Genomic DNA, 15173 nt, shown 5'->3' with positions numbered 1-15173 from the left:
CATAGTTTTAAAGCACCACACCATAAAAATACTTATTAATTATAAAGGAAAAAACAGTAATTATATGGAGGAGAAGCCTGGCAGATACCACCTTAATCAAGTAGTTCAGGTGAACATCAACAGTGGTACAAACTAAAATCATGAGCTACCTGATAGCATGCTCTGAGAATCAGCATCACTTCTATGATATTTCTCTCAAATATACACAGTCTGAATATCATCACAAGGAAACATCAGACAACCCCAAATGGAGAGACATTTTAGAAAAAACTGATTGGCAATCTTCAAAAGTTCCAAGGTCATCAGCACCAAGGAAAGACTGAGCACCTGTCCAAAATGGAAGGAGTCTAAAGACATACAACCACCAAGTGCTGAGTGCGATCCTTTTGCTATAAAGACCAATACTGGGGCAAATGTTAAACCTTGAGTAGGGGCTGAAGATTAAATGATACTAATGTATCAGCGTTGATATTTTTTTTTGACGCTTGTACTGTGGATATACAGGAGAATGTTTTTGTTTTTTAGAAATACATTAAAGTATTGTGGAAGGGATGCAGGGATGAGACACTGGGTCAGCAATTTATTGTTAAATGATTCAAGGGAAAAAGTACTGCGTTTTTTCCAGAAATCATACTTGCAACTTTTTGTAAGTTCAAGGTTGTTTCCAAAAACAAAACAAAATCCAAAAAACAAACATCAACAAAACCATTACCCAGGGAATACTCCAGGTGGATTACAGAGGAATTGCTGGTTGTTTTTTTTTTTTTTAAAGCCTCCCTGCCCACCAAGTGGGTTCTAAGATGTAGCCAGAGTGGAGAACCACAGCTCTAAATTCTTGTGTTTAAGCCTACAATTTAATATGTACCTATAATACCTCAAAAATCACACCTCCCGTACAACAATCAAATACAAACGCTAGGAGAGTAGGAGGGTCTCACTTAACCCTTCAATGCTTCTAGATCTGGAAGCAGGAGAAATCACCGATACTGTCTTTCCTATCTAAACACACAGCCTGATGCAAGTGTGAACACTGTAATCCAGAATAAATCTAGAATGGTAAAAAGCCAAAATTACTCTAAAAAATGTCTAAGGTGAGGAAAATACAACAGTGTTTCCTTCTTTCTTCTTTTAAGCAAATAACCATTAGCTGCAAGAAATATGTACAAGTAACTTGTTTTTGAGAAAGGCAGTATTTGAATAAAAGGGGAAATAGCCAATATTCACCTGAACTGAGGCAGAGCAAGACTCCTGTTCCACGTGTAAGATCAGAACACCGGATCTCGTGTAAGATCAGAACACCGGATCTCGGAAGCAACAGGCTTGCAGGAATGAAACCTACTGTCTTTGAAAGGATCTGAGACCATGCCAGATAAGTTAAGAGCTGTAACATCTGGGTGACAACTCCCTAGAGCTGACATTCAAGGCCATTCACAGTACAGTTCCAAATTCCACATTTCCCTCAACCATTCTGCATACCTGACACAAAAGGTTTCTTCCTTTTTGTTGCCCAAGTCCTGGCTCAATAACCATCTGCTCCAACAAGGCTTCCCCGACAATCCCAATTCGTAAGAAGTTCACGCTCCTCTGCATACCCCACCACCTCTGCCCTGCCTCTTGTCTGGCTCTGGAGGGGCCGCAAGGCAGAGGCTATCAGTCACTGGCAGCACCAGAGCCATAAAATGACTTTTCTGTAGCATGGCTGCTTTGACCAGGGCTCTGGGAATAAGACTGGTTTAGGGGCTCCTCTGTGTTTCACTTTCCTTCTACCAGGATGCCCCAGGAACTAATCCATTCCTTCAACAAACATTTATTGGGTACCTAACACGAGCCAGGCACTTTTCTAAACATTGGAGACACAGCAGTTACAAAACCAAACCCCAGTTCTCAGGAGGTTTACCGTCTAGTGGGGGAGACAGGCAACAACCAAACAAGACACACAATAAAGCACATGTATAAAATACACATTTCAGGTGGTAACAAGTGCCCTGCCGAGGACAGGGCAGGGTAAGCTGATGGAGAAGAACAGGCAGGAAAGAGGGTACCACCTTACATATGATGGTTAGAAATGGCCTCTCTGATACGGCGGCCTAAGAATGGAGACCCAGGGAGGTGAGGGATATGTGGCTATCTGGGAGAGAGCATTCCAGACAGAGGGGACAGCGAGTGTAAAGGAATGACACTGGTGTGCTTGGCAAGGAGGCTGGCGCAGAGGCAGTAAGGGAGACGGCAGCAGATGAGGTCAGAGAGGTGGCAGGGCTCTCCTGAGAGTGACTGCAGTCTTCAAACTAACCCGGACACACCTTCCGTAAGGAGCCAAACTGGGACTGGTGTACACGCACAGAAACCAACACTTCCAACACCTCTTGTCCTCACCTCCAATTAAAAGGCCTGTTTCTCCCCTCGGTGTCAATATTTCAAGAGCCCCTGCTTCTGTCCATGGAGGGGCCAGCACACCTCCCCAAGAGCACCAACCGTACTGCGGAACAGCGAGCCAAGCATGCCTGTGTTTGCCACCAGTGACATCTCTGGATGCAGGGGAGCTGATCTTACTCTCCTTCTTACCACATGTACCAAGCACAGGCACCAGGATGCACGAGGCCCTCCATTCAACATTACCAAAATGCATGATTACAGAGCAAGTGATGCTTTTCTATCCCTTCCAGGGCACATGTGTCAAAATAAAAGCCTCAAAACAACTAATTAAGTCACTTAACAAACATGCACTGAGTTACTATTCCAAGTCAGGCAGTGACCTAGGCACTGGGGATTTAACAGCGAGTGAGACAGTCCCTGCCCTCAGGGGGACTGACGGTGTAAACAGAGACAAACACAATGGCAGGAAATCATTACAAATGCCATGAAGAAAATAAAGCTGGGAAAGCAGCTAGAGAGTGACCAAGAGGGAAGGGGCAGGGAAGACAGTGTGCTAGCTTACACAAATGTTCGCAGAAGGCCTCTCTGAGGCAGCAAGAGACCGAAATGAAGAGAACGATCTGGGAGAAGGGACATCGACCCGGCAGGGAGAATGCTAAGAACACGGGTCCCGAGATGGGAGGGTGGTGGTGAATTTGGGGCTTTATTTTGGGGGAGAGGGATACTCCTCTCATTCCCTCCCCTCCCTTCACAGCAATCCCCCACACATACCCTCCAGAGCTTTCTGTGCTTATTATTTTTTTTTTTTTGGTTTTTAAAAAATTTTTATTATTTATTTTTTTTAAGGGGTAGGTAGTTAGGTTTACTTATTTATTTGTTTTTAGAAAAGGTACTGGGATTGAACCCAGGACCTTGTGTATGCTGAGCATATGCTCTACCACTTGAGCTAGCCCCCACTCACTAAATTATACATTTTTTTAACATTTTTTAATTGAGTTATAGTCATTTTACAATGTTGTGTTCTGTGCTTACTTTGTAATAGTCCTCACTCATCTCTCTGCGCCCACTCGACGCCAAGCACTGTGTCGGGGGTGGGGTGAGCGGGCGGTTGGCAGCAAACAAGATGCCGTGCTACTCGCCCTCCTGGAGCTCTTAGTGCACATTTTTAAACAGCTACATCTCGCCTCACAACTCAGACATCTTCAAGGAAGGAAGCTCTGCTCCTGCTCTGCCCTCCATCTTCATCACCACTTCAGGGTACTCTGAAAACAGCTTACAGCGTATTCAGTGTTTTGAAAGCACCAGAACCTTGGATATGTGAATTAATGGCTTATGGTAATCCAGTTGAGAGATTAACTTCTCCTTACAAACCAGCATCATGACCAGTGGTTCCTGAATTAATGTGCCCCAAGTCCATCATACCTCAGGCATCAAGCAGAGGCAGGGCTAACAATTTCATCCTTGAAAGCAGTAATCACCAACATGCTGACTGGAGTGAAAATTACCTAAGAACCTCAATTCAGCTAAACAGACAGGGTTCATCTTGACAGGAAAATGTCTCCAGAGATAGAGTATCTTCCTTTTCTTTAAGGTGGGGATAACTGGCCACACCACCATAAACACCTGGTGCTCTCTGGTCAGTAAGTGTGGTGTCACCCTTGGTCCTAGTTCATAACGAACTCTACACAATTGAGGCAGGCAGACAGAGTCAAACAGATACAACAGATCCAGCTGCCATATGGAACATGCCAGAAGCAAACCAGTACTGTAACAAAACAAGCTATTAATACATCAACATCTTGGATCAATCTCTGGGGAATTATGGCAAGTGACAAAAGCCAACCCCAAAAGTTATGTACTGTATGATTCTACTTATACAACGTTTCTGAAATGACAAGTAGTTGTCAGGAGTTGCCAGGGGGTTGTGGTCGGGTGAGGCAGGGCGTCATTAGTGGTCCTTGTGGTGATGTAACTCTTCTGTATCTTGATAGTGGTGGTGGATACATGAACCTTCATGTGATACATAAAACTAAACAGTACATACACAACTAAGTACACGAGAAACTGGCGGGATTTAAATAAGATCAGTGAGTTGTCTGAGTCAGTATCTTGGTGATACTGTACTATGGTTCTGCAAGAAGAAAATGTTGGCAGAAACTGGGTAAAGGGCACCTGGAATCTCTATGTGTTTATTTTTTTTTTTACAATTGCATGTGAATCTACAATTATCTCAATAAAAATTTTAATTAAAAAAGAGAGCCTCCAACATTGACTCATCTTTTAGTCATCTGTTTAAAATTTTTTCAAGGATTTCTATTTTAAACAACTCTTTATGAAAATCACACAAGAGTCAAAAAAGAATTTTAGAAATCACGTTAGTCCTGACATTCACAGAAATGCATTTCCAAAAATATTCTAGAACCTACACTTCACCCTAAATATTCATATTGTTACAGTTTTATCAATCAAGCTTCCTTGTGTCTTAAGTACATTAAATACATGACAAACATACACCACAGGGTATTTAAAATATTCCTCTACCACATCATTCATAATCTCATTTACTGAGAATTTTAGTGCTATAATAGTAATAAAACTCATTCTTTGACTTTGTGGTGGATGAGTGCATCAACTCAGTCAACACCAATTCCAAACCCTTCTGGCCTACTTCCCAGACTTCCTTCAGCTCGAGATTCAAATGTGACTTATGTTTTGCCAATAAGCTGCACTTGTGCATGACTTTAATAGGAAAACTGACAGGGTGCGGGGCACCCCTCTTCTCAGGGAGCAGACACGCTGTGGTCCTGGAGCCGAAACCTACAACAGCAGTTTCCTGAATGTACAGGAAGGGGAAAAAGCTCTCGTGGGGCCCCCTGTTCAAGGTGGATTCCCAAGGATCTGTGAGATACTATCACTATTTAATAAACCCTTGGCACCCGTGAGAGTAAATTCTGTCGTCTGCACACTGAGAACTCTGTCCGACACAGATTTACATACACTTTCCAAAGCACATCTAATACATGTGACTTGTACAGACATTTATTTCCTTAAGAGACAAATGGTAATCTTGGCAATTTATAAAACAGTAAGAAAATAACTGGGCACAAAACTATTAACAATCATAACCAATTAAGGATTAATGATACCAAACACATGTTTGGAGTGAGGAAAATTTACAAAAGTAAGGCAATGAAAAGAATTAAGCATAGTGCTTGAAGTATCCACTTAGATTGTTTTTAATTAAAAATGCACACAAAAAGAGAGCATGTTGGAATAAATCCATTCCGGCAGAGGAAATTACATAGTAGGGTACTCCAAACATTCATGTTGGATTTGTTCTTAACATTTTTTCATTTGCTGGATCTGACTGACGGAATTTAATGGGATGCTAATGTAATTTACACATGATATTAAATTAGTAGACAAGGCCAAACAGCACTGAGGCATAAAAATCATTCTAATACTGAGTGGCTCATAGAAAGAAAACAGTAACATTAAACCTAGAAAAATTAAGGTAAAGATATTTTTCATTAATTTAGAGGGATGCAGAAATTTCTCCTGCCTTCAGCTGCATCATGAACAGGATAGGCAATTCTTTTGTATGTTAACAAAATGAACACGGTTCCTTCTACATATAAGGGTTACCTTCCTATATAAGGTGGTGTAAAGCAATGCTTCTCAAACTTTGATGGGAATTTTGTTAACATAAAGATTCTTACTCAGTAGGTGTGGGTTGGGGCCTACAATTCTTCATCTCTAACAAGCTGCTGGTCCTTGGACCTTACTGTGAATAGCACAGGTATAACTGGTTGTTCTTTCCAAGGAAATCTGGAATTGTAGCTATTTTTCAAGGATAAATATTAACCTCTTTAACATCAAGCTTATGCCTTGTTATTCCCATCTGTGTTTCAGCGCCAAATTACAGGGTAATCTTCATAAAGATATATTAAAAGTCAGTTAAACAACTTGTGTAATACTAAAAATGCATGAAATTGAATTGAAACAATTACATCAGGAATACCTAAGAGCAAATCGATGCGTGCAAAAAACCCGTACGACAGCAAACGTACGGCAACAGTAGTTGAAAGGGGCCACCAACTGCAGGGGACACGCAGATTTCAGGACATCAAGCCTGAAAAGAATCTGAGTTTCAGAATCAACGAAATATGGCAATAATATTTTTACATACATAGCCTCTGACTCTAAGCTCCTCACAACTTCCCCCTACTTTCCGTATTTGATGAACATGCAAGGAATAGGTTTATTTCGAGTATTACTCACAGCAAATAAAGGAAGACAATATATTTAAAAGAACTTGTTTTCACTTTCAGAAATTTCATGGGGAAAAAGCCGTAACCAACGATACGGGAGGTTTCCCCCCACAAAACCCTTACGGGTTAGAATGGTGCTTGAGGAACATGTAGTTTGAAATGACTCTTCTTATCCCTCACAGACTCCGGCCACGCAGCCCAGCGATCTCTAACAAAGGAAATTCACACAAGCCCTTCTCCTCAGTCTTAGTGCAGCTGTGCACGAAGTTCTCTCTGTTTGGAACCTGCTTCCTTACAGTTTTCATTCATTGGTCCCAAGCCTCCCTTTTCAGACCACACAGAATAAGCCTCCTAAATCAGTATCTGTAGTCATCCAGCATGCATCCCTGAGGCATTCTCAGTTTCTTTAAACATTCCACATGTGACCTGGCTTTCTATCCCCTCACCACTGGGGTCATTATCTCCTAGTCATGTTCCAGTTTGTCTACACTCATCCAATTATTGGGTAAAGCAGCACCAAATAGAGTAGGCCTGCTACTTCCTTGTCCCAGATAATATATCATTGCCAATACAAAGCCCATCTGCCTTCTTAGAAATCACATCTTTCTGAGTTACCACCACCTAACACCCCTATTTTTCCCAGTATTGCTAAGTTCTCCATGACTGGGTGCAGGCTCATTTGTGTATCTTTATTAACGCCTTCTGTGCCCTCTGGCACTGTCGCTTTTGACAGCCTTCCCTGCACTGCAGGGAAAGGCCTGGAACAGCATCTTCCAGAATCCCATTCTCCATTTGTTCTAGGTTACAAACAGCCAATGAGAGGCTCCCATCTGATCTGGAAGGCAGAAGCCAGAATTCTCTGAAAATAGCTGCAAGCATTTACACAGGCAGCAGCAGACAGGACTCTTCACTTTTACAGCAGCTTCCAGATGAACTAAAGCCATAGTGGAGTGGCAAGCAGCTATCACTGCTCCCGGGGAACCCGGCACTCTAAATTCAGCAATAACTGGCTCCCTGTATTTTCGCCCCTCAGACTCTAATGTTGTGTGAACTTCTAATTCTCTGTATTAAAACCTTTCCTTCTTGGAAAATACAACAGATTCTGCAAAAAAAGGAACCAGAATTAATAAGTGACTTTAGCAAGGTTGCAGGATATAAGATTAATATATAAAATCATTTCTACTTCTATATACTAGCAAAAACAATCAGAAACAAATTTTTAAAAAATCCTATTTATAAGTAGCATCAAAACCTATGAAACACTTAGGGATAAATTTGTTTAAAATGTCCAATTCATGCACACTGAAAATTGTAACACATTTAAAAAACCTAAGTAAGTAGAGAGATATACTGTGTTCATGGACTGGAAGACTCAGCATTATTATGATGTTGATTCTTCCAAAACTATAGATTTAACATAATCCCTATTAAAATCCCAGCGTTTTTTTTTTTTTTTTGGTAGAAACTGACAACTTCCTTTTAAAATTCGTAAGGACTCAGAATAGCCAACAAGTTTAAAAAAAAAAAAAGTTGGAGGACTTATACAACCTGACACACAGACTTTTAATAAAATACAGAAATCAAGACAGTATTGACATCGACATTCAAAAAGTTCAGTGGGCTAGAAGAGATGCAAGAAATTGATCGACACAGAAATGGACAATTGACTTTTGAAAAAGTTGCAAAGGCAATTCAGCAATGAAAGGATAGTCTGTTTTCAACAAATGGTGCTGTAGCAACTGAATAGCTGTATGTTAAAAAAAAAAAAGAGAGAGGGAGAGAGAAAGAGCCTCAACCTATACCTTATACTACATACAAAAATTAACTCAAGATGGATTACAGACCTAAATATAAAACTAAAAGAAAATACAGGAAAGAAAATCTTTGTGACGTTGAGTTAGGCAAAATTATTTCTTAGCTACAATACCAAAAGCACAATCCATAACAAAAAAAATAAATTTGATTTGTCAAAATTAAGAATTTCTGCTCTCCAAAAGATGCTGTTAAGAGAACAAAAAAGAGCAGCAGACTGGGAGATGATACTCAAAAATCACTTATAAAGAATCTGTGGTCCAGATATATAAAGAACTCTTCAAACAATAATAAGAAAACAACCCAATGGCTTAAATGGGCAAAAGACTTGAACAGACACTTCACCAAAGAAGATATACAGATATGGCAAATAAGCACATAAAAAAATGCTCAACATTACCAATCATTAAGAAAAGATAAATTAAAGCCACAATCAGATGGTATCACATACATACTTATGAGAATGCCCAAAATTAAAAAGACTGACCATACCAAGTTTGGGCAACTGGAACTCTCTCTGAGTGGGAATGTACAATGGTAAACAGTTTGGAAGTTTCCTAAAAAGTTACACACCTACCACATGACCCAGCCTTTCCTCGCCTAGGTATTTACCCTGGAGAAAAGCAAGCATGCATCCAGTGCAAAGACTTCTAAATGAATATTCATAGCAGCTTTATTTGTAAGAGCTGAAAACTAAAAACTACTCAACTGAGCATCAAGAGATGAATGCATCAACAAATTGTGGTACTGCATACAACGAAATACTTCTCAGCAATAAGAGCAATGAACTACTGATACATACAGCATGGATAAATCTCAAAATAATTATACTGAATAAAAGAAGCCAGGCAACAAGTACTGTTATGTTCCATTTGTATATAATTCTAGAAAACACAATCTAATCTTTAGTGGCACAAAGGAGATCAGTGGTGATCTGGGGTTGGGAAAGGGCAGGGAAGGTTGGGAAGGAGGACTGACAAATGGGCACAAAGGGACTTTGGGGGATAAAGGATACATTCATTATCATTTGTACACATAGTTCAAAACTTAGTACATTATGAACACATTGAAGGTAAGCAGTTTATTATATATCAATTATACTTCAACAAGGGGCTGAAGTAAAAGTAAAAAAATGAAAGAAAAAGGAAAAAAAACCTCTCCTACATGGAACATCCAGAACGGCCTGTTTCCTGACAGAGCCCTGACTGATACACCAGGATAACTGAGACCTCTTTATCAGGCGAAATTTCACCCAGTTCCCTAAGATGGCAAATCTTTACATTGGTGCTTCTGCGTGGATGATGTTCCTGTGGGTATCAAGTTTCATTTTTAAATGCAATGAAGCCTCCTGTAAAAGAAAGCTTAGTAAGTCAAATGTCTGAACTTTAAGACTTTTACATTTCATTGCTTTAACTCTCTGGATTGTTACAAACTACCAGCATGTTCACAGGGATTTTTTTCTCCTCAAGTTTCCATTCATTTGGTAACACCTATGTAGGATGTTTATGTTGTAACTCTGAATCAAATCTGCTGATTTTTCAACCATTCTTTTGGTTTTGCTTGCTTCAAGCTAAGCTTCTTCTGGCTCAAAAGACCCCTTAGGTTTTAATGGGCTAAGATTTGGTGAATAAATCTTTGTTAACACCATCTCATGTTTTACTCCTGAAAGTACTTTCCCACACACTACAATTAGTATGCCAGGCTCCTAAAGACAGCCTAAAATTAGGAGCAGTTTTACAAATACCCAAACAGGCTAAGGAGCAGCATCATGAGGGCTACACCATATACTCTAATATTTATATCCTGGAACCACTAAAACCATATTTAAACCTTAAGGGCCAGACAAACGCACAAAAGCCAGAGATGCACTCTACTCTAAGCATTCAACAGCAAAGAAAGCAAAAAGAAATGAGGTATCAGAGTCCAAGAGAGGGTTCTAGAAATCACTACAGAACAGTGATGAAACATGGTTCCTCAGCAGAAAAGAAAGTAAGAGTGTCAACCAGAATCCACAGTTGGGAGGCACCTGTTATTCAGAAGAACCAACAACTTACAAACAGCAGACAGCAGGGCTGCTCTCACAAGCATTTAGGTGCTCTCGTTTTTATGTTGCTCTCCCCCACTTCTTTGCCTGCTTCCAGGCATGGTTCAACACAATTATTATACTAACAGAATAAATAATAACTGACCTTTGAAATCAATATGATAGCTAGCAATTCAACCAAAATTGCAGGAAGTTAAAACTCCATTAAAAGGCAATTTTAAAGCAGTAAAACGTGATGTATGACTGTAAGAGCATGTGGTACTCAAATGTACCAAGGGGGGCTCAGTGGCTCGGACATCACAATGCCTGAAGTGCTTCAAATGTGTCCCCCCACAGCAGGGCCCCATCTCTGAAGATGCTGACTCAGAAGCTGTCTTCTGAGGTTTGGACCCTGTGTGTGCACTCTCCATGGAGAGATCTGGAAGGTTTGGAGAGGTTCTGGGAGCTCTGCTGCCTACCTACACAGTAGAAGGGAGGTGGGCAGTGAGTGCCCTCAACTGGGAGCCATTACCCTCGGGCTCTGGACCCCGCCTTCCAACTGACCAAGCCATTTTCTCGGGGCTACACTCACACACAGAGGAAATGGGGCTAAGTAATATGCACGAAAATCTTTAAAAGCATTACTCAGATCTAAGAGGGGGGTGGGAATTCAAACAATAATCCATTTTGGCTCCTCTCTATATGTTGGGCTGACGTGCACCACGTTGGCAAAGAGGCAAGGTTGGAGGGGTCTTGTCATAGTGCAGGCCACCAGGGAAAGTGATTTTTGCATATCTTTCTAGATCTGTGCCCTAAGAGAAAGCCAAGCATTTTATTTAGAAATTAAACGGAACAGATTTGGCCTTTCTTCAGAGATCACACAGTACCTACCTCAAACAAGTGAGACAGGCAGTGTGTAAGCTCCCTGATTACACTGTATCACTACCATTTTATTAAGTTTGTGCCTGTTATTCTAATTCTGGAAATCCTCTAAGAAAGGGTGCTATTTGTGACACTTATCTTGGTACTGAAAAATTAGCAAAGAAGGAAATCAATTCTGAATTCAGAATGCCACAGGTGACAGTCGTACCCTACTTCTCAATGCTCTTAATTCGTGCTCTGTTTTCAGAATAGTAAAAATGGAAAGTCGTGTTCTTGTGTGCCAGTTGTCATTTAAAGTCAGCAAGCTGAATGATAGTAATTGAATTACCTTGAGAGAAATGTATATTTCTGAAAGATAAGCATGTTTAATGTTAATAATTAACCAACTACAGAGTAAAGATAACTCATGAACTTACATGACCCAATTCTTCAACTAAAATTAGGTAACAGTGGGGAAAGTGACTCAAAATTTTAAATATGATTTATATACAGCCTTTTGGTAACAACTAAGCCAACACATACCCGTGTTTGATGCTTCAAGATCAGATACAGGATGCCTAATTCCATTTAAGATAATACTCAAGTCTCTATATACAGTTTTGTACCTAATTTTTACTTAGGTAACTCAAAAAATTTGAGAGACTTGTAAGATTTTAGGAAAATTTTTAGAGACCGTTGTAATCTTTAACAGCATTACTCAAATCTAAGGAATTTCAAATCCATTCTTTTAATAATCTCAGTAATAGCTATGTGTAAATAGCATGTTTTTCTGAGAGAATCCTTAAGTTTCCCTTCAACAAGAGATCAAGATCTTTTTTTTTTCCTCTTTTAGTTAAGAATTATGCTTTCTGTATGTCACTTGAGTCTAGGGATGCTCAACGAACGCATGCAGTATTTCTGTATTTTGTTGTTGTTTCAGGACCCTTAGTTTCCAGCATCTTCAAAGTTCTTTAGATTTCATCCACAATCCCATATCCAAGCATGGTCAATTACAACAAGCAGAGCCCTCTACCAAGGTCTCCAGGTAAATAGAGAACACACAGGATTTGAAGTCTGACAGCTTCAAGATCAAATTATAGGTATCCTGGGTCTCAGACACTAATGGTAGAACTTGGGCAAATTATCTGGCTTCTAAGTCAGTTTCTGTATCTATAAAATGGGGTTATCCCATTTACCTTGAAGAGTGGCTGCACTGATTATAGATGATGGATGGAAAGCACCTAACAATACCTAGCCCATGGCAGCAGTATCCTTCCCCTTCTCCTCCATATCAAGCATATAGTATGCATAAAGCACCAGAGATGGGGTTATGGGTAACATACAAAGAGGTATGAGACACACTCAAGAACCACAACTCTCCATAAAATAGATCGTTACCTCACACCTTACATGAAAATCAACTGCAGATAAAGGAAACGTTTAAATGTAAAGGAAAGAAAGAAGAAAGGAAACCATTAAAGCGCTGAAGATGGACAGCCGCACATAACTCAATGAAGTTAGAACACTCCCTCGTACCATATACAAAAATAAACTCAAAATGGCTTGAAGACTTAAACGTAGACAGGACACCATAAATCTCCTAGAAGAGAATATAGGCAAAACATTCTCTGACATAAATTGTAGCAATGTTCTCTTAGGTCAGTCTACCAAGGCAACAGAAATAAAAGCAAAAATAAACAGGATCCAATTAAACTTATAAGCTTTTGCACAGCTAAGGATACCATCAACAAAATGAAAAGAGAACCTATAGAATGGGAGAAGATATTTGCAAATGATGCAACTGACAAGGGCTTAATTTCCAGAATATACCAAGAGCTCATACAACTCGATAACAACAACAAAAAAATAAACAATCCAATTAAAAAATGGGCAGAAGACCTAAACAGACATTTCCCCAATGAAGACATACAGATGGCCAACAGGCAAATGAAAAGATGTTCAGTATCTCTAATTAACAGAGAAATGGAAATCAAAACTACAATGAAGTATCACCTCACACCGGTCAGAATATCCATCATTAAAAAATCCACGAACAATAAATGCTGGAGAGGGTGCAGAGAAACGGGAACCCTCTTACACTATTGGTCGGAATGTAATTTAGTTCAGCCACTATGGAAAACAGTATGGAGATTACTTTAAAAACTAAAAATAGAGTCACTACATGATCCAGCAATCTCACTCCTGGGTATATATCCGGAGGATACTAATTCAACAAGATACATGCACTTCAATGTTCATAGGAGCACCATTTACAATAGTCAAGATGTGGAAGCAACCCAAATGTTCATTGACAGGTGACTGGATAAAGAAGTTGTGGGGCGCAAGTGCACGCACACACACACGAATACTACTCAACCATGAAAAAGAATGAAATGCCATTTGCAGCAACATCGATAGACCTAGAGATTATCATACTAAGTGAAATAAGCCAGAAAGAGAAAGAAAAGCATCACCTACACATGGGATAAAAAAAAATGACGCAAATGAACTTATTTACAAAACAGAAAGACTCACAGACACTGAAAACAAACTTACAGTTATGGGGGTGGGGGAGGGATAAATTGGGAGTTTGGGATTTGCACAAACTACTATATATAAAATAGACAAACAAGTTTCTACTATATGGCACAGGGAACTATATTCAATATCTTGTAGTAACCTATAATAAAAAAAATATATGTGTGTGTGTGTGTGTGTGTGTGTGTGTGTGTGTGTGTGTGTGTGTGTGTGTGTGTGTATGTAAACTTGAATCACCATGCTACACACCGGAGACTTCCACACATTAAATCAACTATACTTCAATTTAAAAAATTAAATTATATTAAAAAGATAAAGCACTGAACAAACTGGCTAATTTTTCTTTTCATGATTACAGAGTTTACAAAGACTCTCTAACCATCATATAAACTCAGATCTCATAAACAAATGACCACTATATCTGTATATACAGATATATAAAAACTTTAACAATTATTATGATAAAACCCAGAACAGTGTTTTCTAGGAAAAATATATTAGCAATTTATATCACAGAGAGCTAGGTTCCGTAATACATAAAGAGCTCCTACAAACCAATAAGGAAAAGACCAACACTCTGAAAGAAAAGTAGGTGAAGGAAATAAACACACTTCACAGGGAAGGAAACAAAGAGTTCTAAAACATGTGAAAAGATGATCTATTGCATTCCCCATAAGGGAACATCATATTAATACTGTACTGGGAAACCACACGTCACGTACTGAACAATTAAAGACAAATTTGGTAAAAACACAGCACTGTCAAAGGTGCCAGGGAAAGAGGCGTTCACATATACTGCTGGTGAGAATGTAAACCAGCACAGCCTCTACAGAGGACAACCTGACAGCTATCTACCAGAGTTAAAGTGTGCACAGTCTTTGACTCAACATCTCACTTTCAGAAACAAATCACAGGAAAATCATTACACATGTAGCAGGTTGTGTATGTAAAGGACATTCACTGCAACACGTTTATAATGGCAAAAAATTGGAAACAGTTCATCAATTAGGAAGCTGGTTAAATAAATTATAGCTTATCCACACAAGGGAATACTATACAATTATAAAAGGAAGCTCCTTATGTACTAATGAAAATAGATATTCAAGATAAATTTAAAAAGCATGATGCAAACAAGTGTACTTTAATTACCTTGCGTGTAAGAAAAAGGGGGCTTACATGTAATTCTTTATATATGAATAGAGACTCCCTGGAAGGAAACATTAAAAAAAAAAAGAAAGAAAGAAAGAAAGAAAGAAAACTAGTAATACAACTGCATCAAATAAGGAAAAGCGGGG

At 39.4% G+C, this 15173-nt stretch overlaps 1 protein-coding gene across 8 annotated transcripts in view; it reads right to left on the bottom strand.

Moving 5' to 3' along the window:
- Positions 1-15173, bottom strand: part of TNRC6B (trinucleotide repeat containing adaptor 6B) — a 225200-nt gene that overhangs the window by 74725 nt on the left and 135302 nt on the right. Inside the window, exon 1 of one of the 8 annotated variants that reach the window (XM_074375587.1) lies at positions 6395-7615. The exons of 6 other annotated variants lie outside the window; for them this stretch is intronic. In XM_074375587.1, the coding sequence (XP_074231688.1) occupies positions 6395-6564 (170 nt within the window). In that variant the 5' untranslated portion in view covers positions 6565-7615. Of the gene's footprint in view, positions 1-1224; positions 6325-6394; positions 7616-15173 lie in introns of those variants that run through there. One more of the 8 variants, XM_074375591.1, reaches the window with a different exon arrangement.

The sequence above is a fragment of the Camelus bactrianus genome, chromosome 12 (assembly GCF_048773025.1).
Source record: "Camelus bactrianus isolate YW-2024 breed Bactrian camel chromosome 12, ASM4877302v1, whole genome shotgun sequence".
Classification (NCBI taxonomy): domain Eukaryota; kingdom Metazoa; phylum Chordata; class Mammalia; order Artiodactyla; family Camelidae; genus Camelus; species Camelus bactrianus.
This window is presented reverse-complemented; position numbering and strand designations above follow the sequence as displayed.